This window comes from Musca domestica, unplaced genomic scaffold (genome assembly GCF_030504385.1).
Source record: "Musca domestica strain aabys unplaced genomic scaffold, Musca_domestica.polishedcontigs.V.1.1 200, whole genome shotgun sequence".
NCBI classification, from domain to species: domain Eukaryota; kingdom Metazoa; phylum Arthropoda; class Insecta; order Diptera; family Muscidae; genus Musca; species Musca domestica.
In genome coordinates this window covers 63,885-91,728 of record NW_026712251.1, presented here as the reverse complement: position 1 = coordinate 91,728, position 27,844 = coordinate 63,885, and the positions used below count along the sequence as shown (strand labels likewise).

Genomic DNA, 27,844 nt, shown 5'->3' with positions numbered 1-27,844 from the left:
AATGGTTCGAAAAATGGCTCGTGAGCTGAATATATCGCAATATTCTATTCGGCAAATATTGAAAAATAAGCTCGGGGTAAAACCATTGAAATTCCAAAATCTGCAAGAACCTCCACCGCAACAGAAAGAGCTAAAGAGTTGATTCACTTGGCCGAAAGTGGTGAACTGTCGAATTTGGTATTCTCCGATGAGAAAACATTCGATGTCCAGCAGTTTGTAAACAAACAAAATGATCGTGTTTACTTGCCGAAGAGGTCAGCTGAAAATGTGCACCTTCTGTTGGCAACCAGAACTCAAGCGCCCGCCATGGTGATGGTGTTGGCCGCCATAACAGCCACTGGTCGCTCTCCGCTCGTATTAATCCATTAGAATAAATGGCGAATATTATCCCGAAAATATTCTGGGATGTGTATTAAAGCCTTGGGCACGCAAACATTTTGGCCGCAGACCTTCGGACATTCCAACAGGACTCAGCACCATCCCACTCAGCATGCGCCACCCAAGAATTGTTACAAAATGAGGTGCGTTGCTTCATTTCGCACAATGGCCACCAAAATCTCCGGATACCAATCCGTTGGACTATTGTGGCTTGAGTATTTTGGAAAGCAAGGTTGGTTAAAAATACCAATTGCAAAAAAAATACCACAAGCAAGGGCTTCGCCGGAAATGAGCCAAAATACCGCAGAGCACCATTCGGGCAGCGTGTGACGGTTTTATTGGCCGTTTGAAGGCCATAATTCGTGCCAAATATTACATTTACAATTCGAAAAAATTTAAACTTATTTTAAAATTTGATGCTATTTCCGACATTTTTTGCTTTCCTTCAATAAAATTTAAAAAAAAAAATGTAAAAATTATAGCATTTGACTTTGTTGCAGTTTTTTTATCTCACCCTGTATAAATATCTTGATCAGCTTAAAATTCTAGATCTACTATAATTGTACAAAAAGTACTAAATAGTACTCTATTTGGTACAATTTGGTATTAGGTGAACAGATAGTACTTGTCATCTGATATGTTCATGTGTAGTCTGTGTGGACATATAAAGGTTGTTTCGGAAATGTGTACAAGTTGTTCGAAAAAGTTGGGTGAAGGAATAGGGATAAATTTCTCAAATTCGATATTTTGATTACTAATGATATCTGTGTTTGAGATTTGGCGGTGCTTGGGAAATGCATCCTATATTTGTACGAAAAGTACAAAGTGGTACTAAATTTGATGTAGGGTGAATTTAATATTGAGGTCTATTTTGGTATCTGGAATTGAGATGTGGAGCTGGTTTCGGAAATGTCTACTATAATTGTACGAAAAGTACCAAACGGAACAAAATTTGGTATTGGGTGAAGGAATACAGTTGAAATTTTGAAATTTGAAATAGATGTCACTGTTGGCGTCTTTTGAGCCGAAAGTCCGAAATTTGATATTAAGGTCTTTTGGTATCAGCCATTGAGATATGGAGGTTGTTTTAGAAATATGTACCATAATTGTACAAAGAGTACTAAATAGTCCTAAATGGGTCAAGGGAAAGAACAGGAATCCTTAAATTTAATATTGAAGTTTATGTTGGCATTTGGAATTGAGATATGGAGTTGGTTAGAGATGTGTAACATTTTCGTACAAAAAATACTAAATAGTACTAAATTTGGTATTGGGTGAAGGATTAGAGCTGGAATTCGGAAATCTGACATTAAGGGATCTGTTGGTGGTTGATGTAGGGTGAATTTAATATTGAGGTCTATTTTGGTATCTGGAATTGAGATGTGGAGCTGGTTTCGGAAATGTCTACTATAATTGTACGAAAAGTACCAAACGGAACAAAAATTGGTATTGGGTGAAGGAATAGAGTTGAAATTGAAATTTGAAATAGATGTCACTGTTGGCGTCTTTTGAGCCGAAAGTCTGAAATTTGATATTAAGGTCTTTTGATATCAGCGATTGAGATATGGAGGTTGTTTTAGAAATATGTACCATAATTGTACAAAGAGTACTAAATAGTCCTAAATGGGTCAAGGGAAAGAACAGGAATCCTTAAATTTAATATTGAAGTCTATGTTGGCATTTGGAATTGAGATATGGAGTTGGTTAGAGATGTGTAAAATTATCGTACAAAAAATACTAAATAGTACTAAATGTGGTATTGGGTGAAGGTAAAGAGCTGGAATTCGGAAATCCAATATTAAGGGGTCTGTTGGTGGTTGAGATAAAGAGCTGGTTTTGGATATGCCTACTGTAATTGTACTAATTGGTACTAAATTTGAGAATAACAGGCTGGAATCCTGAAATTTGTTAATAAAATCACTGTTGACATCTGAGGATAGGATATGGATATTTTTGGCAAAACCTACTTTAAACTTACAAAAGGCATATTCGCTGGCTTTTTTTTAAATCCTTAATCTGTTTTTTTACTGTAAGTATGAAAGAAATGAGTTTTGTTGGACAGTGTAATGGCTCCGTCCAATTTTCTTGTTTCACTTAATCAGAATCTACTGTGGCCACAATTGATTTATAAGTTATTTTAATACTTCGTAAAAATAATTACAAATCAGTCATTATCTTGCAACGGAAACTGAGTGTTGTTTGCATTTTATAGAACAAAACGAGAAGCGACATCAACAACAACGAAAACTACAGCACAAGCTTGAGAGAGCACAGAAAACCCACGGTGAGAAATGAAGTTGCCGAACAGCACCTTTTGGCTTCTGTTGACCTTGCCCCTGATGGTCACAGAGGCCACACATCAGCCTTCCTATATAAATCGTCGCCAGCAAAAATTAATTGAAAGTTCCATGGACTTGAATGCTGACCCTTGTAGCGATTATTATCAATATGCCTGTGGCAAATGGGCCGATCATGTAGATGGTGCTGGTAGCAAATTCTATGAAACGCTTACCATGTTGGATTATCAAGTAAATCGTGAACTGGCAAATCACATGGACAGATTACGGCTGAGACATGGTCCACGATTTGTACGCAAAGCCTATGAATATTACAGGTCATGTTTCGATGTGGAAAGCTATAAGCCATTGGAGTATTTGCGTTGGATGAAAATCCATGAGAATTTGAAATGGCCAATGCTCTGGGCAGATCCAAAAAATAATGTCGAATTCGATTGGGTGCAGACGCTGGCTGTGATGCGTCGTTATGGCATGAATGGGGTGCTGGTGGAGGAGATTGTCTACCAAAAGAAAGATGATCCTAGCCGACTTACTGTGGATTTGGACAAGCCTGTGGAGGGTGGTGGCTTTGTGGCCATGGCAGAGAGAAATCTCAAGGTGCTCATCGAGACCTTGGATATACCAATGAATTCGAGGACTTTTAAAAAATTGTGGAAGGAAATAAGTGATTTTGAGGAATTGCTTTTAAGGCTTGACGACATACCCGACGAAGAAGGCAGTCGCTTGATAACAGTCCGGGAATTACCCCTGCCATGGCTAAAGAAATATTTACGTATTGTTCTGCAGCATAGCAGTTTGGATCCCGACATGGAACTCTATATCCAGAACATACCCTATCTGGAGGCATTGGACGCGTTGTTGAAGGAATATGACAATCGTTTTATTTGTAAATATTTGGAAATACGTTTCCTGTGGCACTTGAATCTCAAGGGACCGGAAGATTTCTCCAAAGAAGATTGCCTGTCTTCGACACGCAGCCTCCTGCCCATGGCCATGCATTGGATTTATGAACAGAAAAATCCTGAAATTCTGCAAGAATCTACAAAAATTCGAGAACTTTTCAATAATCTCGTCAAGGAGTTCAAACAGCAGTTGGAGCAAAACAATCACGGCTTTAATGAGACCATACTTTCATATCTCCTCAACAAGTTGGATCACATTCAGCTGAAAATTGGCAATTTGCCACGCATAGACACAGTTCCGGTGTTGGAGAGGCATTACGCCAATCTAACTCTAAATGTCAGTGATTTCTATGGCAACCACTTGAAACTGCTGGCCTTCAGCGTTCAATCGCTGCATTTGGGTAACAACAACACACTATCCACCAATGCCAGCCATTACTTCCATTTGGAAAGCTATGAGACCGGCTCCAGCTCCTCACCCTACTTTATACAACGTTCGAACATTGTCATTATACCCGTTACGGCCTTAAAAACTCCCATCTATCATCCCAGCTATGAGGATATCTACAAATACAGTTCTCTGGGTTTCCTATTGGCCCATGAAATTTTACATGGTTTCGATTATACCGGTCTGGAGGTTGACATAAGTGGGAAACTAAACACGCCCCAATACAACAACATCTTGGCCAACACCAACTTCGACAACAACTATCAGTGTCTACGCAAATTGAATCCATATGTCATAGATGAAAAAATAGCCGATATCAGTGGGTTACGTTATGCCTACAATACATTTTTCAATCTGCAGCCGGAGGCATTGAATCGCACCCGTCAAATCTATGGCATGTCGATGTCATTGAAGAAATTGTTTTTCCTCAATTTTGCCCAATTCTTTTGTGGCGTCACAACATCAGATACCGAGGATGCGATTAGTACCAGTGAACATGGCATGGACAGTGATCGAGTGAACGATGCCCTTGCCCATTTTCCAGAATTTGCCAAGGAGTATAATTGTGGCGAGGAGAGCCGCCTGCAATCGCCAAGGAGTTGTAATCTGTGGCGGCGTTAAATGAAGGACAATTTTTTTTTTATTGTTACACAAAAAATATATATAGATTAATATATAGATTAGTTATCTTGAATCCGTGAGCAGACAGATATAAAAAAAAAGAAAGAACAAGTAAAAAAGCTGTAAGTTCGGCCGGGCCGAACTTTTAATACCCTCCACCATTTGGTACAAATTTGGCAATTTCCAAAAACAAAAAAAAAAAATTAAATAAATAAAATCCGTTAAAAATTCTGTTAAAATCTTAAAAATACCGAATGCCTATATGACGACGTGGATCTGCATTGGCAACTTTGGTCATAAGTTATTACAATATTTAAATGCGAAACTTGAAGAAAAAAAGTCTGTTTATAATGTAGCTAAAATTATCAAAATACCGAATATAGGGGGTACCGTTATATGGGGGCTATACGAAGACGTGGACCTGCACAGACAATTTTCTGGCATGGGCTGAAGTATCCATTTCGAACTTCACATGCGTAATTTGAAACAATCCCGGTAAATAATGTCGATAAAATCATCAAAATATCGAATATCGGGAGGTACCATTATATGGGGGCTATATGATAACATGGACCTACATGGCCCATTTACGAACTTGAACTACCTACTGACAAAATATACATGTGTGCAAAATTTTAGCCTTCTATATCAATTTGTTCGAAAGATAGCGTGATTACAACAGACCGACGGACATGGCTAAATCGTCTTAGAATTTTACGCTGATCAAGAATATATATACTTTGTTGGGTCTGACATGAGTATTTCGAGGAGTTACAAACGGAATGACAAAATTAATATACCCTCCATAGTATGGTGGAGGTAGATAAACGTATTATAAGGTAGAATTTATGCTGCAAATTGTAAATTTTGTATTATTTTCTCTACAAGCTTGATGCCAGAAAATCACCATGCATCTGGGCGTAAAGCAAATAAAATTAAGAACTGATTTTGGTTTTAATCATTTAATACGGCCAAAATGAAGCTGATCAGATTTTACTGAACATACCATACATAAACACTGTTCCTTGTTATACCCTACGAATATTGTTGTTATGTGACACCTCGAAATATTGGTCCAAGACATAGAATCTTATATATAATTATATATTCCTATTTATGGGTTGAAACGGACCAAAATCAAGAAAAATTCCTGATTTTTAAATTGCTCTGGAGGTCGTAATAACAGAGCAATCGACTCAGAATTTGGCATAGTGCTAGAGTTTAATGTTCGGCAGAAGTCTACCAAATTGGATGGTTATTGACCATAAGCTTTATATAAAAAAAATCCATTTAAACGCGAATATTTATACCCTACACCACAAGGTGGTCAGGTTATTATGTCTTTGTGCATTTGTTTGTAACAGGCAAAAGAATACGAGATAGACCCATAGTTCCTTTTGATGATCTGCATAGAATCACTTTCTGAGTTGATTTATGCATGTCAGTCCGTCCGTCCGTATGTCCAAAATGCAGGTGGCATTTATCATCCGATTGATATGAAATTTTTCAAACAACATTTGTTTAGCCCAAGGACGAACCCTATTGAAATTGGAGATAATCGGTTAAAAATTAGATATAGCTCCCATATATATCTTCGTCCGATTTGCCTTTTATTGTGCACCAAACGTGTAATATCAGCCCGAATAGTATCGGATTTTGCACGTACAACCAAATTAGGCCTGAAAATAAGTATGCCAAATTTAATCGAAATCGGTTCAGATATAGCTATAGCTTCCATATATATTGTTCATCCGATTTGTTATTTTTGTCCGCCGCAGCCGTAATATGCACTCTGTAACAACAATATTTGGGGAAATCTATCAAATACAGCTCATAAATACGTTTGCTAAATTTTATCGAGATCGGCTCTGATTTGGACATAGCTCCCATATATAACTTCGTCCGATTTACCTTTTATTGTGCACCAAACGTCTAATATTTGCCCAAATGGGAATTTGGCACATGCGACCGAATTGAGTCTAGAAGCTAGTATGTCAAATTTGGTGAAGATCGGTTCAGATATAGCTATAGCTCCCATATATATTGTTCATCCGATTTGTCATATTTGTTACCCACAGCCGTAATATGCACTCCGTAACAACGATATTCAAGGAAATATATCAAATACAGCTCAGAAATATCTTTGCCAAATTTTATCGAGATCGGTTCTGATTTGGATATAGCTCCCATATATATTTTTATCCGATTTCAAATTAATTGTGCACCAAATGGGTAATACAAGTCCGAATTTAAAAGATACAAATGCTTCGGCATATTTAGACCTTTAAATTATTTAACTTTAAATTATATTATAATCATAGCGTGTATGATTGAATTCTCCCATAAAAATTTTTAATTGTTATGCGCAGCTCTACTAAATTAGCAAAGTGGTGTAGGGTATCCTTACTGGTTTTAAATCCTTAATCTGTGTTTTTCCTGTAAGTATGAAAGAAATTAATTTTTTTGGACAGTGTAATGGTTCCGTCCAATTTTTGGTCTACTAAAGAAACTTTAATGCCCTATTAATTTTTTCTTGTTTCACTTAATCAGAATCTACTGTGGCCACAATTGATTTATAAGTTATTTTAATACTTCGTAAAAATAATTACAAATCAGTCATTATCTTGCAACGGAAACTGAGTGTTGTTTGCATTTTATAGAACAAAACGAGAAGCGACATCAACAACAACGAAAACTACAACACAAGCTTGAGAGAGCACAGAAAACCTACGGTGAGAAATGAAGCTGTCGAACAGCACCTTATGGCTTCTGTTGACCTTGCCCCTGATGGTCACAGAGGCCACACATCAGCCTTCCTATATTAATCGTCGCCAGCAAAAATTAATTGAAAGTTCCATGGACTTGAATGCTGACCCCTGTACCGATTATTATCAATATGCCTGTGGCAAATGGGCCGATCATGTAGATGGTGCTGGTAGCAAATTCTATGAAACGCTTACCATGTTGGATTATCAAGTAAATCGTGAACTGGCAAATCACATGGACAGATTACGGCTGAGACATGGTCCACGATTTGTACGCAAAGCCTATGAATATTACAGGTCATGTTTCGATGTGGAAAGCTATAAGCCATTGGAGTATTTGCGTTGGATGAAAATCCATGAGAATTTGAAATGGCCAATGCTCTGGGCAGATCCAAAAAATAATGTCGAATTCGATTGGGTGCAGACGCTGGCTGTGATGCGTCGTTATGGCATGAATGGGGTGCTGGTGGAGGAGATTGTCTACCAAAAGAAAGATGATCCTAGCCGACTTACTGTGGATTTGGACAAGCCTGTGGAGGGTGGTGGCTTTGTGGCCATGGCAGAGAGAAATCTCAAGGTGCTCATCGAGACCTTGGATATACCAATGAATTCGAGGACTTTTAAAAAATTATGGAAAGAAATTAGCGATTTTGAGGAATTGCTTTTAAGGCTTGACGACATACCCGACGAAGAAGGAAGTCGCTTGATAACAGTCCGGGAATTACCCCTGCCATGGCTAAAGAAATATTTACGTATTGTTCTGCAGCAGAGTAGTTTGGATCCCGACATGGAACTCTATATCCAGAACATACCCTATCTGGAGGCATTGGATGCGTTGTTGAAGGAATATGACAATCGTTTTATTTGTAAATATTTGGAAATACGTTTCCTGTGGCACTTGAATCTCAAGGGACCGGAAGATTTCTTCAAAGAAGATTGCCTGTCTTCGACACGCAGCCTCCTACCCATGGCCATGCATTGGATTTATGAACAGAAAAATCCTGAAATTCTGCAAGAATCTACAAAAATTCGAGAACTTTTCAATAATCTCGTCAAGGAGTTCAAACAGCAGTTGGAGCAAAACAATCACGGCTTTAATGAGACCATACTTTCGTATCTCCTCAATAAGTTGGACCACATTCAGCTGAAAATTGGGAATTTGCCACGCATAGACACAGTGGCCGTTTTGGAAAGGCATTATGCCAATCTAACTCTAAATATAAGTGATTTCTATGGCAATCATTTGAAACTGCTGGCCTTCAGTGTTCAATCGCTGCATTTGGGTAACAACAACACTCTATCCACCAATGCCAGCCACTACTTCCATTTGGAAAGCTATGAGACCGGATCCAGCTCCTCACCCTACTTTATACAACGTTCGAACATTGTCATTATACCCGTTACGGCCTTGAAAACTCCCATCTATCATCCCAGCTATGAGGATATCTACAAATACAGCTCTCTGGGTTTTCTATTGGCCCATGAAATTTTACATGGTTTCGATTATACCGGTCTGGAGGTTGACATAAGTGGGAAACTAAACACGCCCCAATACAACAACATCTTGGCCAACACCAACTTCGACAACAACTATCAGTGTCTACGCAAATTGAATCCATATGTCATAGATGAGAAAATAGCCGATATCAGTGGGTTACGTTATGCCTACAATACATTTTTCAATCTGCAGCCGGAGGCATTGAATCGCACCCGTCAAATCTATGGCATGCCGATGTCATTGAAGAAATTGTTTTTCCTCAATTTTGCCCAATTCTTTTGTGGCGTCACAACATCAGATACCGAGGATGCGATTAGTACCAGTGAACATGGCATGGACAGTGATCGAGTGAATGATGCCCTTGCTCATTTTCCAGAATTTGCCAAGGAGTATAATTGTGGCGAGAAGAGCCGCCTGCAAACGCCAAGGAGTTGTAATCTGTGGCGGCGTTAGATTAAGGTCAAAAATTAATTTTTTTTATTGTTACACAAAAAATATATGTAGATTAATGTATAGATTAGTTATCTGGAATCAGTCAGCAGACAGATATAAAAAACGAAAAAGGGGTTTTCAAAATGTAAAGGTATAGATAATCGTATTATAAGGTAGAATTTATGTTGCAAGTTGTAAATTGTGCAAGCTTGATGCCAGAAAATCGCCATGCATCTGGGCGTAAAGCAAATAAAATTAAGAACTGATTTTGGTATTAATCATTTAATACGGCCAAAATGAAGCTGATCATATTTTACTGAACATACCATACATAAAAACTGTTCCTTGTTATACCCTACGAAAATTGTTATTATGCGACACCTCGAAAGCTTGGTCCAAGACATAGAATCTTATATATGGATCTTCCTATTTATGGGTTGAAACGGACCAAAATCAAGAAAAAATCTTGATTTTTAAATTGCTCTGCAGGTCGTAATAACAGAGCAATCGACTCAGAATTTGGCAAAGGGCTAGAGTTGAATGTTCGGCAGAAGTCTATCAAATTGGATGGTCATTGACCATAAGCTTTATATAAAACAACTAAAAAAGCTGCAAGTTCGGCCGGGTCGAACTTTGAATACCCTCCACCATTTGGAACGAATTTGGTAATTCTCAAAAGCAATAAAATCCGTTAAAACTTCTGTTATAATCTTAACAATTAAAAAAGCTGTAAGTTCAACCGGGCCGAAGTTTGAATACCCTCCACCATTTGGTACAAATTTAACAATTTTCAAAAAAAAATCAAATCCGTAAAAAATTCTGGTTAAATCTTAAAAATACCAAATGTAGCCGTATATTAGAGTCTATACGACGACGTGGACCTGTATAGGCAACTTTATGTCATAGGCTATGGTATTCATTACGAACTTCAAATGCGAAATGTGAAACAATTCCTGTAAATAATGTCGCTAAACTCATCAAAATACCGAATATCGGGGGGTACGGTTATATGGGGGCTATACGAAGACGTGGACATGCACAAACAATTTTCTGTCATAGGCTGTAACATCCATTACGAACTTCAAATGCGAAATTTGAAACAATTCCCGTAAATAATGTCGCTAAAATCATCAAAATACCGAATATAGGGAGGTACCGTTATATGGGGGCTCAATACCAAAAGTCCTGCAGATATAGCACACTTTTGAGTAAAATTTTATCAACCTACTTCATTTCGTTCGGAAGCTAAATTGATTTCCACAGACGGACACCATACTATGGTGGAGGGTATAAAAATACGTAAATTTCCATTTAACCGCGAATATTTTTAATTACAGCGAAATCAAAAATACACGAAAATTTCACCGTTTTAAAGATGCGTACGTTCATTACCCATGAGCCGCTGGGCTAATTTTGACAATTTTCAACAATTCAGAATGGCCTCATAGTATAAAGAGATAAAATGTAATCACGCAAAAATATGCCAACAATCTCTGATAAATAAACCCTAGAACACTATGTGTTGGTGGTATTATAAGTTTGATTGGGCCAAAAATTATGTAACACTTGGAGAATTGGTCCAAGACATTGGAAATTATATATTGATCTTTCAATATCGCCAAGCTGAATCGATCGAGCTATATGTGCGTCCCCCAATCCGTCTGTCCATGTTAAATTGTAATCACGCTGGCGTTAAGGCCGGAATAAAAGCCTATTTTTTGTGGATATGATTTCCGAATTTTTAGGGATTGAAATGGACCAAAAACAGATAAATGTTCTTTTTTTGCGGTTGCTCTACAGGCCACAATTATAGATCAATCGACTCAGAATTTAGCACTGGGCTAGAGTTTAGGACTGGGAAGAAGCCTCTAAATTTCGAGGGTCATTGAATAATAGTTAGTGGGAAAAATAATTTCCCTGTAAAAAAAAAAAAACACGAACATTTCTGTTAAATTTCGGATATTTTTTAAAAATACACGAAAAAGTCACTTCTGACCGTAACATTGTTGCCGATATTCAAAATATCGCATATATAGCCTAGTGTATACAAATGCATATATCACAGGAGGGTATGTTAGTTAAACCGCTAATAATTCATGAAAGGCTAGACGATAATTTTCTAAATTTTAGAATGGCCTTTTGGCAGAAACGAATAAAATCTAAAAAAATGCATTAAAATATGCTATAACAAGTTAAAAAGTATGGGTATGTTTTGTAGACATATGTATACCATCAGCCAATGTTCGATTATTTAAATATATTATAACTTCGGCCATGATTATTCAAATTGTTGTCCCTCTATGGAGTAGGTTCCGAAAGAATTGACAAATATTGTCCATTTCGTAACATACTTAAAAAAATATGATATAAATATTGTGACGTACCAGGCTTGGATTATATTGGCTACTTCCAACCTTCACCTCATTTATATAAGATATGTGATAATTTTTAGAAAATATATAAATATGCGTGAGGTACCACATATAGTCGACAGAAGTATTCGATTTGCATACTTCATGTAATACAGATAAAACCAGTAAGAAAAATCGAAATGGGACGGTGCCGCCTATATGATACCCTACACCACTTTGGTTATTTAGTAGAGCTCCCATAACAAAAGAATTTATTTGAAGTATATCATACCACCTATCAACATTTGGATTTAGAACTGTTATAATTTGGTTTCAGTGGTAGCTAATACAGTCGGGGCATATCCAATTCTGAATCGATTTTTACTAAATTTGGCGGAGGCATTTCAATCTTTTATGTCAAATAACATTGCTATAGCGTGCATGATATCAATTGCAGAAGGATTATATTAAAAACAAGTAAAAAAGCTGTAAGTTCGGCCAAGCTGGACTTTGAAAACCCTCCACCATATCGTACAATTTCGGCAATTTTCAAAAAAATAAAATCCGTAAAAAATTCTGTTTAAATCTTAAAAATACCGAATGTAGCCGTATATTAGAGTCTATACGACAACGTGGACCTGTATAGGCAACTTTTGTCACGAGCTATTACAATATTCAAATGCGAAACTTGAAAAAAATCTGTTTTTAATAGCTAAAAGCTAAAATCATCAAAATACGGAATATAGGGAGGTATCATGTGGGTTATAAAACGTGAACTTGCACAGACAATTTTCTGGCATAGGCTGTAGTATCCATTACGAACTTCAAAATACAAAATTTGAAATAATTCCGGTAAATAATGTCGCTAAAATCATCAAAATACCGCATATCGGGGGTTACGTTATATGGGGGCTATACGAAGACGTGGACCTGTACAAACAATTTTCTGTCATAGGCTGTAGTATTTATTACGAACTTCAAATACGAAATTTGAAGTAGTTTAGGTAAATAATGTCGCTAAAATCTTCAAAATAGCGAATATCGGGGGTACTGTAATACGGGGGCTATACTAAGACGTGGACCTATATGGCCCCATTTTCTGTCTTTTGCTGTAGTATCTATTATGAACTTTAAATATCAAATTTAAAACAATTCCGGTGAATGTGTCGCTAAAATTATCAAAATACCCAATATCGGGAGGTACCGTTATATGGGGGCTATACGAAGACGTGGACCTACATGGCATTTTGAATACCAAAAGTCCTGTAGACATAATACACATTTGAGAAAATTTTTATCAACTTACGTCATTTCGTTCGGAAGCTAGAGTGATTTCCATAGACGCACAGACGGATAGACGGACATACGAACGGACATTGCTAAATCGGCATAGAATTCTATGCTGACCAAGAATATATATACCTTGTGGGGTCTAAAATGTATATTTCGAGGTGTTAAAAACGGAATGACAAACTTAATATAAACTCCATACTATGGTGGGGGGTACAAAAATATATATCGGAGACGAGTTCCACAAAATGGAAACCTTCGTCCCGAAATTCACTCTATTTCAGTTGATATTAGCCATTATATGCGCAATAATCCTGAAATCGGATTAAGGATATTCTGAGTTGTATAAGATATCCGGTACCAGAAGGGGTTCGCAGGATGCTTGAATGTGTGAAATTTGAAGAGAGTTGGATGCTTATTCTGCTTTCTTTGAGCGTTTTGTTTTTCAAAATCTTGAACCATATGTGGAGGATGTACCAAAAGAATTTGTCGGATATTAATTGCGCGTTTTATAAGCTCAATGGATGTTCAAAATTTTGAGCCTTTGTGGGGAAGGTATTCGAAGGATTGAACCGATATATTCCATCTTCATACCAGACCTTGGGTTAAGAGAAATATTGTGAGGTGTGTAATTTGACAAGACAATCGAACTCTTACATCACATTAGGATTTGCAAAATCGGATTATCCTTTCTCTTTCTGTGCAGTAAAATTGTTTTTTGAAAATGTTGACCGTTTGTGGGAGAGTTGCCAGAAGGAGTGATCTGATATTGCCCATCTCCGAAATTGATCTAAGTTTGATAATAATATCACGATGTACCAATTTTGGACCAAATTGGAAGCTCCCTTCGACAGACGGACATCGCTAGATCGACCTCAAATGTCCTGAAACGGATTTGACTCAAAGAGATCTAGGGTCTAAAACCGTTATTTCGATGAGACATGTTTTGGACGTATCAAATGATATATACCCCCTCTAGCCATATGGCGGAAGGTATACAAATCTAAAGATCGTTTATTAGAAAATCCTTAGATTCATTTTAGATATTGTATCTACTGATCCTCTGAAGATCTGGAAACCCATATAGATTTCATCTGCCCGGATATAAAATGACAAAAGAAGTATGTACCTTTCATTTTATAATGGATCTCTCCCAATTTAAGTTAACCTAAATTAGTCTTCCCCTCCCCAACATACCGCCGGCACGTGGAAAATTCATTCAACAATTTTTGAATAATTTTATTATCTATTATTATCTCTCCCTCTCTCACTTCTTTTCTACCTTCGCCACAAGTTACACGTCTGATTGACGCGCATTCGATTTGATGCACTGCAATTGAACACCTTAGCAAATTCTGGAAAATGTTTAACTGCATCATTTACCCTGTCCCGATCACTGCCATGTTCCTCGATGTTCACATAGTAGAACGACGAAGTCGAACCACAAAAGAATTGGGCAAAATTTAAGAAAAATAACTTTCCCAAGGACATTTCATTGCCATGGAGTAGACGTTTTTGCTCCCGCTCCCCCATATCTGGATGGATGCTGAAAAAGGTTTCATAGGCATATTGTAGGCCACTGACATCGGAAATCTTTTCATTAATGACCAAGGGATTTAGTTGACGTAGACACTGCAATTGATGCTTAAATTTCGAATTGGACAACATATCGAGGTAGGGTGTGGAATTCAGTTTGCCATTACCATCCACCTCTAGGCCATTGATGTCGAAGGCATGTAGCATTTCATGGGAGAGCAGAAAACCCAGGGAACTGTATTTATAGACATCCTCATGGCCGTCATGATACAGGGGTCGTTGTATGGCGGTGCTGGGCAGCATGACCATATTGGCCTTGTGTATGTAGTATGGTGAGGGACTTGCCGCCGTTTCATATTCCTCCATGTGATAATAGTTGGAGGAATTTGTAGTCGTATAGAACAGCTTGCGGTTGGTCACGTGGAAGGCCAATAATTTCAAGTGATTGCCATAGAAATCTGTGCGTGAAATATTTAGCCCATGGTAATAATCCTCTAATATGTCTGTGGTATTCCAACGTGGTAGATTGCCAACCTTCAGTTGTAACTTATCCAGTTTCGAGAGCAAAAATTGTAGAGTGGAGGCATTAAAGGCGTTCTCATTTTTTTGAAGATGGCTTTTGAAAGTTTTAATAATATTTTCAAAAATCTTTTGAATTTCCGGCACTACCTCTGCAATGTGGGGTTTTTGTTGTTCATAGATCCAGTGCATGGCCAACGATAGGTGACCGCGGGTGGGAACAATACAACCTTCTGGAGTAAATATGGGTGGCCTTTGTCGGCGCATGTACCACACGAAACGTATTTCTAAATATTGAGCTATGAAGACGCTCTCATGGTTCTTCAGGTATTCATCCAGGGCCCTCAAGTAGGGTACATTTTGAATATACAACTCTATTTGGCTATCGGTTATGGTTTGATTTAAGGCTGTACGCAAATACTTCTCCAGCCATTCTAAGGGCAATTTTTTGAGTTCTATTTTTTCGCTCTCATTTAGATCCACAAGTTCTTCCTTTAATTGCAATAACCTTTGCTCGAATTTACTCACATCACTCCACAGTTGTAAAAATTCCCCAGAGGTCATGACACCATCTATAGAACGTATTATGTCTTTCAAATTCTTTTGAGTCAGGGGAATAAAACCCAAACCTTCTTCCGCCTGTAGAGGTTTGTCCAAATCGATTGTCAGCTGTGAGGGATTTTCTTTGGGATAAAATGCAGTTAGCTCCAGAAATATACCATTCATGCCATATTTATACATAGTGGCCAATATGGATATCCAATCATATAGTTCCTCATTCTTCTCCGCCGGAAACAAGGAAGGCATTTTCAGTTGCTCATTTTCCAGCAACCAATTTAAATAACTTTGTGGACTATATATTCCCACATCCAGACAGGATCGATAAAATTCATATGTCTTTCTTACGAAACGTGGTGCCTTCCATATCTGAAGTCTATTCATGTAGTCCATAAAATCTTGGTTTGCTCGAAAATCCATCATACTCAGGGTCTCGGCAAATTGATAACCAGCTCCATCTGTATACTCCTCCCAGTTGCCACAGGCATATTCATAGAAATCTTCACATGGATCCACATCGATGTCCATGGAACCCTCAATCAATTTCTGCTGACGACGATTTACAAAGTTCGCCATTTGCACCGATGTTGCGTCACAGCCAACGCTGATAAGCAGCAATGCAATTACAAAGCGCTGTAGTTGCATTTTGAATGCAAATATTACTCCGATCGGATTGCCGCCAGATGTCTGACTGCAATGGAATACTACGTTCGTTTGATTGCGGAGCTTCTTTGTTCAGATGTTATTAATTTAAATATTGTAAAAATTTTATTGGAAAATTGTTTTCAAGGAAATCAAATCGGTATCAACAATTTACAGTTATCAATTTTCGGAACTGAAATAAAAAAGCGGTAGCAATGTACTACTGTTTGGTGCAGTACTTTGGCTATCAATCTGGAGGGGGCAGGAAATAGCAACTAAGATTGGAAATACCAATAAGATCTGATGATCTTTCCATAGAAGATATGTAGATCTTCTCAGAGAAGATCTGTACATCTTCTATGGGAGGTGTCTTCACGTAGAAGAACTGTTAAGCTTCTTATTGAAGATCTGTGAATTTTCTCATAGAAGATCTGCAGATCTTCTCACTTAAGATCTGTAAATCTTCTCACAGAGGATCTCTAGATCTTCTCAAAGAAGATCTGTAAATCTTTTTTATTCTCTGGTCTTCTTCTATGAAAAGACTTTCTGGTCTTTGTCTATGAGAAGACCTTTTGGTCTTCTTCTTTCAGACGACCTTCTGGCCTTCTATAAGACCTACTGGTCTTCTATGAGTAGACCTTCTGGTCTTCTATGAGTAGACCTTCTGGTCTTGTATGAGGAGTCCTTCTGGTCTTCTATGAGGAGACCTTCTGGTCTTCTATGAGAAGACCTTCTGGTCTTCTATGAGAAGACCTTCTGGTCTTCTATGAGAAGACCTTCTGGTCTTCTATGAGAAAACCTTCTGGTCTTCTATGAGAAGACCTTCTGGTCTTCTATTAGAAGACCTTTTGGTCTTCTATGAGAAGACCTTTTGGTCTTCTATGAGAAGACCTTTTGGTCTTCTATGAGAAGACCTTTTGGTCTTCTATGAGAAGACCTTTTGGTCTTCTATGAGAAGACCTTTTGGTCTTCTATGAGAAGACCTTTTGGTCTTCTATGAGAAGACCTTTTGGTCTTCTATGAGAAGACCTTTTGGTCTTCTATGAGAAGACCTTTTGGTCTTCTATGAGAAGACCTTTTGGTCTTCTATGAGAAGACCTTTTGGTCTCCTATGAGAAGACCTTCTGGTTTTCTATGAGAAGACTTTCTGGCCTTCTACGAGAAGACCTTCCGGCCTTCTACGAGAAGACCTTCTGGTCTTCTACGAGAAGACCTTCTGGTCTTCTACGAGAAGACCTTCTAGTCTATGAGAAAACATTCTGACCTTGTAGATATACTGGGTGGGATGAAAAAACTGCAACCAATTTCAGATTGCCGTACTTTCTAAGCCACTCGTTCGACAGCTGTTAAAATTATTTCAGTGGCAGCTCATAATGTTGTTTACAAGCATACAAAAGCATTTTGGTGAGAATTTTCCAGAAATGAAGTTATTCGTGATGGAATTCAAGCGTGATAGTGTGATTTCTTTGTACTTGGCTGGAAAACCACAAATGGCTATCGTTAGAGCACTCCAGCATTTAAGTGTAAATAAATCTTTTGTGTCTCGTACCATCGCTCCTCACCGTGGTGCTGGTAACGTAGCCCGACATCAAGGAAGTGGGCGGAAGAAAACAGCAACACCAGCAGAAATGGTTGGAAAAGTAAAGAAGCAACTTGATCGAAACCCCCGTCACACTGACCGAAAAATGGATCGTGAACTGAACATATGGCAATATTCCATTCGGCAAATATTGAAAAATGAGCTCGGGGTAAAGTCATTGAAATTCCAAAAAGTGCAAGAACTTACACCGCAACAGGCTCAAAACAACTATGAGAAAACATTCGTTGTGCAGCAGTTTGTAAACAAACAAAATGATCGTGTTTACTTGCCAAAGAGTTTAGCTGAAAATGTTCGGCTTCGGTTGGTCACCAGAACTCGAGCGCCGGCCATGGTGATAGTGTGGGCCGCCATGACAGCCGATGGTCGCTCTCCGCTGGTATTAATCGACCGTGGCATCAGAATAAATGCGGAATATTATCGCGAAAATATTCTGGAGGGTGTTTTAAAGCCTTGGGCACGCAAACATTTTGGCCGCAGACCTTCGGACATTCCAACAGGACTCAGCACCATCGCACTTAGCATGCGCCACCCAAGAATGGTTACCAAATGAGGTTCCTCGCTTCATTTCCAGTTCACAATGGCCACCAAAATCTCAGGATACCAATCTGTTGGACTATTTGCTCCGGAATATTTTGGAAAGCAAGGTTGGCACTAAAAATACCAAAGTTTCGATCGCCTCAATCCAGCGTTTCACCGGGAATTGGCCAAAATACCGCAGAGCAACATTTGGGCAACGTGTGCCGGTTGCATTGGAGGCCATAATTCGTGCCAAAGGTGACCAATTCTAGCAAATCTAAACTTATTCTAAAATTTGATGCTATTTCCGACATTTTTCGCTTTCAATCAATAAAATTAAAAAAAAGTTAAAATAATGGCTTTGTCGCAGTTTTTTTATCTCACCCTGTAATATTGCAGATAAGTATACTAGGAATATTTTTGTCGATTTGAAACCTCAACCGGGTCAAAAAAGTGTCATTTTGATTTATTTTTATACCCTACACCACATAGTGGCAAGGGTATTATGTCTTTGTGCATTTGTTTGTAACATGGAGAAGGAAGAGATAGTCCCATAATTACTTTTGAAGATAACCATAGAATCACTTTCTGAGTTGATTTATGCATGTCAGTCCGTCTGTCCGTCCGTCGGTCTGTCCATATATTCTTGTGAACAAAGTGCAGGTCGCATTTATTATCCGATTAAGATGAAATTTTGCACAAATCATTTGTTTCGACGAACCCTATTTAAATTGGAGATAATCCGCAAAAATTTAGACATAGCTCCCATATATATATTCGTTCGATTTGCATTTTATTGTGAAATTTTGCACATACAATAAAATTAGGCCTAGTAACAAGTGTGCCAAATTTTATCGAAATCGGTTCTGATAAAGATATAGCTCCCATATATATTGTTCATCCGATTTGTTATTTTTGTCCTCCGCAGCCGTAATATTCACTCTGTAGCAACAATATTTGAGGAAATATATCAAGTTCATCTCAGAAATACATTTGCTAAATTTTATCGAGATCGGTTCAGATTTGGATATAGCTCCCATATATAACTTCGATTTACATTTTTTTGTACACCAACCGTCTAATATTTGCCCAAATGGAATTTGGCACATACGTCCGAATTGAGTCTAAAAGGTAGTATGCCAAATTTGGAGAAGATCGGTTCAGATATAGCTATAGCTCCCATATATATTGTTCATCCGAGTTGTTGCATTTGTTACCCACAGCCGTAATATGCACTTCGTAACAACGATATTCAGGGAAATATATCAAATACAGCTCAGAAATATCTTTGCCAAATTTTACCAAGATCGGTTCAGATTTGCCTATAGCTCCCATATATATCTTTATGTGATTTCAAATTAATTTTGCACCAAGTGGACAATACAAGTCCGAATTAAAAAGAAACAAATGCTTCGGCATATTTAGTCCTTTGAAATTTAAATTACAATTATAATCATAGCGTGTATGAATAAATTCTCCCATAAAATCTTTTAATTGTTATCTGGAGCTCTACAAAATTAGCAAAGTGGTGTAGGGTATCATAAAGTCGGCCCCGTCCGACTTTAGAATTTTCTTTACTGGTTTAAGCTCTACTTTTGCAATCTGGTGGTTTCTTCCCGTAGCTACTGAAAAACATTAATTTGGTCGAACATTATTAGATTTAAATCCAACATCAAATTTCCCAAAGCTGTGCTCACAGCATCCTCATTAGCTGACCAATGATTATTCATATATTTCCTAAATATTTCATTTTGAAAATAATCCAAAACGATTTTCAATTCTGTTTTCATTTACATTTGATGATTAAATTTATAAAATTTTCAACTGCATAGCCATATCACCACTCAATCAATCAAACGCCAATTGCCTCCATTCAACTGCAAACAGCTTCCTTCGCACACATACATACCTGTACACACATCTATCTTCGTGTATATCAGTAATCAAACTACCAATGTGTAAATCACATCAAGTGAACACTCCAAAACATATTGCCGTAATTAAAAGTTAGCCTGTAAACTGATAACGGATTAATTAGAAATACATTACATTTTTGGTTTTCGGTCGACGGCAAAAGCCGCCATTTAATGGGATGTAACGAAATGTTAGAAAAGCAAGCTTGGGAATGTCATTGCATTTGTTCGGTTTACTGCATGTCATCCTAATGTAAATGAAATATATTATGATATGTCATTGCCACTTATATCGCTTACACGGACAATATCCTTGTCATGCGGAATTATGAACAACCGTCGTTTAGTGGCATAATTCAAATTCTTTTGATTGTTTATAAATACTTTATATAAATTTGGAGATTAAAAAGTATTGGCATATATAATCAAAACAGCTTTCTATATTATGTTTCAGGATTGGATGGACAAATTGCTGTGCACAACTAGGTATTTTTTATGCGAGCTTTTAAATATAAGAATAAATTATTTTTTATTGGACATTTTATGGAATAACCAATTATTTTATCTTACTGGTAGTGCAGAGTATATGTGAATGTCATTACTAGTAATGCTGAAAGTAGCACATACGCCTACCATATTGTGGCTGGATCTTAGTAATATATCAGAGAATAATCTCCGTATCATATCTCTACCCTCTTCCCTGCCAATAATTTCTGATAAATAAACCCTACAACACTAAGACATAGGGAATTATATATGGATCTTCAATATCGCCAAGCTGAATCGATCGAGCTATATGTGTGTCCGTCGACCCGTCTGTCCATATTAAATTGTAGTCACGCTGGGGTTAGGGCCAGAATAAAAGCCTATTTTTTGAGGATATGATCTCCAAATTTCTAGGAATTGAAATGGACCAAAAACCGATAAATGTCCTCATTTTGTGGTTGCTCTGCAGGCCACAATTATAGACCAATCGACTCAGAATTTAGCACTGGGCTAGAGTTTAGGACTGGGAAGAAGCCTCCCAATTTTGATGGTCATTGAATAATGTTCAACGGGTGAAATAAGTTCCTTGTAAAAAAAACACGAACATCGAATATTTTTAAAATACACGAATATGTCACTTCTGATCGTAACATTGATACCGATATCCAAAATATGGCATATATAGCCCAGTGTATACAATTTCATATATCACAGAAGGGGATCTTAGTTAAATCGCTAATGATTTAAGAAAGGCTAGACCATAATTTTCCACATTTTAGAATGGCTTTTGGCAGAAACGAATAAAATCTTGAAAAATTGCATTAAAATATGCCATAACAAGTTAAAAAGTATCTGTCAGTTTTGCCGACAATGTTCGATTATTTACATATACAGGTTGAGATAAAAAAAATGCAACAAAGTCGAACCCCATAATTTTTAAATTTTTTAATTTCTTTTTTTTTTTTTAATTTTATTGAATGAAATCTAAAAGTGGGAAATAGCATTAAATTTTACAATAAGTTTAGATTTGTTCGAATTGGTCACCTTTGGCACGAATTATGACCTTCAAACGGCCAATGAAACCGTCACACGCTGCCCGAATGTTTCTCTTCGGTATTTTGGCTCATTTCCGGCGAAGCGCTTGCTTAAGGTGATCGACACTTTGGTGTTTTTTAGTGCCAACCTTGCTTCCCAAAATACTCCAGACAAAAAATTCCAACGGATTATTATCAGGAGATTTTGGTAGCCATTGTGCGCTGGAAATGAATCAAGGAACCTCATTTGGTAACCATTCTTGGGTGGCGCATGCTGAGTGCGATGATGCTGAGTCCTGTTGGAATGTCCAAGGTCTGCGGACAAAATGTTTGCGTGCCCAAGGCTTTAGTACACCCTCCAGAATATTTTCACGATAATATTCGGCATTTATTCGTGCTGAGTGCGATGTTGCTGAGTCCTGTTGGAATGTCCAAGGTCTGCGGTCAAAATGTTTGTGTGCCCAAGGATTATATTATATATATTATCGCGAAAATATTCTGGAGGGTGTATTAACTCCAGAATATTTTCGCGATAATATTCAGCATTTATTCTGATGCCACGGTCGATTAATACGAGCAGAGAGCGACCATCGGCTGTTATGGCAGCCCACACCATCACCATGGCCGGCGCTTGAGTTCTAGTGGCCAACCGAAGGTGCACATTTTCAGCTGACGTCTTTGGCAAGTAAACACGATCATTTTGTTTGTTTACAAACTGCTGGACAACGAATATTTTCTCATCGGAGAAAACGAAATTCGGCAGTTCACCACTTTCGGCCAAGCGAAGCAATTCTTTAGCTTATTTGAGTCTATTTTCACCAAAATTCTTTTGTACGCTTGTAAACAATATAATGAGCTGTCACAGGAATATTTTTAACAGCACTCGAACGAGTAGCTTAGAAATTACAGCAGTCTGAAGTTGGTTGAGGTTGTTTCATCTCACGCTGTGTTTTGATTTTTATTGACTTTTTGACCCTCTCTGAAGTAGGTTTCGCCGGGAATTGGTCAAAATACCGCAGAGCAACATTTGGGCAGCGTGTGACGGCCGTGTGAAGGCCATAATTCGTGCATATAATTCATATAATTCCAAATGGTACCAATTTTAGTACGTTTTAGTAAACAAATTGTTTGAATTTCGAAAAAAAACCTTTAGTTTGTCTATTCTACACAACATCAAGTTCTCTCATTCCGAATTTCCGATTTCCAATTCTATACCTTTTCCAAATACCAAAGTTAATACAATTTATTACTTTTCGTACATTTTATTACGTATTTTCCAATCCTCCGCCATGTATCAGCCAAACCGCACAAAATGTGATCCTAATGCCAGATTTTGGTATCCTTTTAATACGAATTTCTAAAAACCCAGCCACATCACCACCACCACCTATGCATCAACATTGACCCCTGTGCAAAAATTCAATATTTTAGCTTCAGTTGTTTCGTCTCGGCGAAACGGCTTATACGTTTCAACTTTTTATATCCTCCACCATACATAGTATGGAAGGTATATTAGTTCGTCATTCCGTTTATAACTCATCGAAATAATAATTTTAGACCTTACAAAATGTATATATTCTTGGTCAGGGTATAATTCAAAACGAATTAAGATAGGAAGCTAAAATTTTGCAGATTTGTCTAAAATTGTGCACAAGGAGTTCTTTATGAGTACCCTATCCCTTGATAGAGAATTGTCTATATAAGTCCACGATATCGTATAACCCCCATATACCCCCCAATATTCGGTTTTTTGATGATTTTAGCCACATTTTTTTAAAGGAATTGTCTGAAATTCTACACAATGTGTTCTTCGTGACTATATTCCCCTGGAAGATAATTGTTTATATAGGTTCACCATATCGTATATCCCGGCACTTTCCGATATTCGGAATTTTTATGATTTTCGCCACATTTTTCAATGGAATTGTCTGAAAATCCACACAAGAAGTTCCTTGTGAGTACTTTATCCCCTGGAAGAGAAAATTTCTATATAGGTGCACGATATCGTATGGCCCCCATATAACGGCACCCCCTCAAATTCGGGTTTTTTATGATTTGAGTCAAGTTTTTCAATGGAATTGTCTTAAAATCTGAGTACCATACCTCCTGAAAGAGAATTGTCTAAATAGATCTACGTTTTAGTATAGCGCCCATATAACGGTACCCCCAGATATTTGGTGTTTTCATGATTCTTGCGACGTTATTCAGCGGAATTATTTCAAATTTCGTATATAAAGTTCGGAACCGTTACTACAACCTTTGACACAAATTGCTTATGCCGGACCACGTCTTCGTATAGCGGTATTTTGGGTATCTTCCTAATGGTGGAGGGTATAAAAAGTTCGGCCCGGCTGAACTTAGCTGCTTTTTTACTTGTTCTTAATTATTTTTTTTTCAAGATTTATAAGAGTTTCACTCTATGGAGCGTATTTAACTTTTACAAATTATGTGAATATTTTCCCTAATATTATTGTATCAGTGTGACGTATACATTCTGACAATACGTATACGTACCCAATTACCTAAGGTCATTATTAAAAGCTTCGAATTAATACCAAGTGTTTGTAATAAACTAATTTTACATTGTCATCTTAAGAATTCTGAGTCATTAGATTTAATGGTTTGGAAAACAATACAATTTCCCAAACCCTCACACACACACCTATACTTGATTTAATCCTTTACCAAATGTTCCATAATACTTTTCGAATGGACGTTCTGTTTACAAATCTATGCCTTCGATAACCATTTGAATATTAATTGATCATTTGCCGTCGACAAGTATACTTTTACAAAATCCTATTACTCAACACAACTACACAACAAAATTAGGCCACACACACACGCACACCATAACATAACATAACTACACCGAACAAATTAGTATGGACAGTGTGTGTGAACGATTTGTTTGTACAACAAATTTTAACTGATTAGCTACAAATTATAATTAACTTTGGTAGATGGGACATTTCGTGCTTAGCTTCGTAATTACGAAGTGGTTTGACAATGACAATAAAAGTGAAAGAAAGAATTTTATGTAGGTATTTGTGTGTGTATGTGTGTGTGTGTAGAAACACATCTAATGTGTCAATTAATCCTAACACATATTCATTGACAGACAGACAGGTGGCGGAAAATATGTATTGTCACGCAATACTTTTGTTCGCTGAGTGTTGAAATGTCTTTTGAAACTATCCGTGAAAGTGTTTGAAATGTGACACAAGTTAACATTTATGACGGTTTATATCTTCAGGGGGTGCGATGGAAGGGAAATTACATTACATACCATGTTTTGTACAAGAAAATATCCTCTACTTCGTTAGAAAAAGTTCGACATATGTATATAGAGCAGGGGACATTAATTGAATTTAAAACCAGTAAAGAAAGTCCTGAAGTCGGGCGGAGCCAACTTTATGATACCCTACACCACTTTGCTAATTTTGTAGAGCTCCACATAACAATTAAAAGATTTTATGGGAGAATTTAATCATACACGCTATGATTATAATTGTAATTTGAAGTTCAAAGGATTAAATGTGCCGGAGCTATAGCTATATCTGAATCGATCTTCACCAAATTTGGCATACTAGCTTCTAGACTCAATTCGGTAGCATGTGCCAAATTTCATCCCATTTGGGCAAATATTGGACGTTTGGTGTAGAATAAATGTTAAATCCGACGAAGTTATATATGAGAGTTATATCCAAATCTGAACCGATCTCCATAAAATTTAGCTAAGATATTTCTGAGTTGCATTTGATATATTTCCCCAAATATTGTTGTTACAGAGTGCATATTACGGCTGCGGAGGACAAAAATAACAAATCGGATGAACAATTTATATGGGAGCTATAGCTATATCTGAACCGATTTCGATCAAATTTGACATACTTATTTTCCGTCCTAATTTGGTTGTATGTGCAAAATTCAAAACTATTCGGGCTGATATTATACGTTTGGTGCACAATAAATGGCAAATCGGACGAAGATATATATGGGAGCTATATCTAATTTTATACCGATTATCTCCAATTTCAATAGGGTTTGTCCTTGGGTCAAACAAATTTTGTTCGGAAGATTTCATTTCAATCGGATAATAAATGCGACCTGCATTTTGATCGCAAAAATTCAAGGATAACAGATATACGGACGGACAGACGGACTGACATGCGTAAATCAACTCAGAAAGTGATTCTAGGAAATTCCTCACATGTAACTATGGGTCTATATCGCTTCCTACTCCATCTTACAAACAAATGCACAAAGACATAATACCCAGCATTCTCACTTGACCAACCATTAGATTCCATTTCCTAGGGTATATATTTACGCATTTTGTATCTAACTCTCCCATTTCACCGAACACTTTGTTCTAATATCAAAATAATGTACATTTCCGATATCCATATCAAATTTCAGGATTTCAGATCTTTTTCTTAACCATATACAAAATTTTGTTTTTATACCCTCCACCATACTATGGAGGGTATATTAACTTTGTCATTCCGTTTGTAACTCCTCGAAATACTCATGTCAGACCCAACAAATTATATATATACTTGATGAGCGCAAAATTCGAAGTCGATTTAGCCATCCCCGTCTGTCTGTCCGTCTGTCTGTTGTAATCACGCTATCTTTCGAACGAATTGAGATAGAAGGCTAAAAGTTCATATAGCCCCCATATAACGGAACCCCCAATATTCGGTATTTTGATGATTTTAGCGACACTATTCACCGGAATTGTTTCAAATTTGGTATTTGAGATTCGTAATGGATACTACAGCCAGAAAATTGTCTGTACAGGTCCACGTCTTCGTATAGCCCCCATTTAACGGTACCTCCCTATACTCGGTATTTTGATGATTCTAGCGATATTCTTAACCAGCATTGTTTCAAATTTGGTATTTGAGATTCGTAATGTTTACTACAGCCTAAGAGAGAAAATTGTCTGTGCAGGTCCACGTCTTCGTATAGCCCCCATATAACGGAACCCCAAATATTCGGTATTTTGATGATTTTATCGTCATATATCACCGGAATTGTTTCAAATTACGTATTTGGAGCTCGTAATGGGAACTAAGGTCTGTGACAGAAAATTGTCTATGCAGATCGAGGTCTTCGTAAAGGCCCCATATATCAGTACCTCCCTATATTCGGTATTTTGACGAGTTTAGGTACAATACCTACCGAAATTGTTTGAGATGTCGTATTTGACGTTCGTAATGGATGCTATAGCCTGTGACAAAGAATTATCTATGCTGGCCCAGGTCTTCGCACGGCTCCGATATAACGGTACCTCCCTATATACGATATTTTGATGATTTTAGCTACATTATTCACCGTTTATTTTAAGTTTCGAATTTGAATATGGTAATGGCTTATGACAAACAATGCCTATGTAGGTCCACGTCCTATAGACCACAAGTGGCTATCGTTAGAACACTCAAGCATTTAAATGAGAATAAATATTTTTTTGTGTCTCGTACCATCGCTCGTTACCGTGATACTGGTAGCGTAGCCCGACGTCAAGGAAGTGGACGAAAAAAAAAACAGCAACATCAGCAGAAATTGTTTGAAAAGTAAAGAAGTGACTTGATCGAAACCCGCGTCGCAGTGGCCGTATAATGGCTCGTGAGCTGAACATATGGCAATATTCCATTCGGCAAATATTGAAAAATGAGCTCGGGGTAAAGCCATTGAAATTCCAAAAACAGAAAGAAAATAGACTCAAAAGAGCTAAAGAGTTAATTCGCTTGGCCGAAAGTGGTGAACTCCCGAATTTGGTTTTCTCCGATGATGATGATAATGGTTCGTTGTACAGCAGTTTGTAAACTATAAAATGATGATGTTTACTTACCAAAAGAGGTCAGCTGAAAATGTGCACTTTCGGTTGGCCACCAGAACTCAAGCAACGGCCATGGTGATGGTGTGGGCTGCCATAGCAGCCGATGGTCGCTCTCTTCGCTCGTATTAATCGACCGTGGCAACAGAATAAATGCCGAATATTATAGCGAAAATATTCTGGAAGGTGCATGCATTTCTAAGCCTTGGGCAC

General features: G+C 37.5%; 3 protein-coding genes across 3 annotated transcripts; 2 read left to right on the top strand and 1 right to left on the bottom strand.

The window, feature by feature from the left end:
• The first annotated feature begins 2,669 nt into the window (after positions 1–2,669).
• Positions 2,670–4,646, top strand: LOC101899603 (neprilysin-2). The gene has a single exon (XM_005189407.4). It carries the CDS (start codon positions 2,670–2,672, stop codon positions 4,644–4,646), a length of 1,977 nt encoding a protein of 658 aa, XP_005189464.2.
• Positions 4,647–7,385: 2,739 nt separating this feature from the next.
• On the top strand, positions 7,386–9,362 carry LOC131802367 (neprilysin-2-like). Its single transcript, XM_059122552.1, has one exon. The coding sequence runs from the start codon at positions 7,386–7,388 to the stop codon at positions 9,360–9,362; it is 1,977 nt and encodes a 658-aa protein (XP_058978535.1).
• A 4,859-nt stretch (positions 9,363–14,221) lies between these two features.
• LOC101899939 (neprilysin-1) lies at positions 14,222–16,320 on the bottom strand. The gene has a single exon (XM_005189409.4). The coding sequence runs from the start codon at positions 16,238–16,240 to the stop codon at positions 14,261–14,263; it is 1,980 nt and encodes a 659-aa protein (XP_005189466.1). The 5' UTR covers positions 16,241–16,320; the 3' UTR covers positions 14,222–14,260.
• Between the last annotated feature and the right edge of the window lie 11,524 nt (positions 16,321–27,844).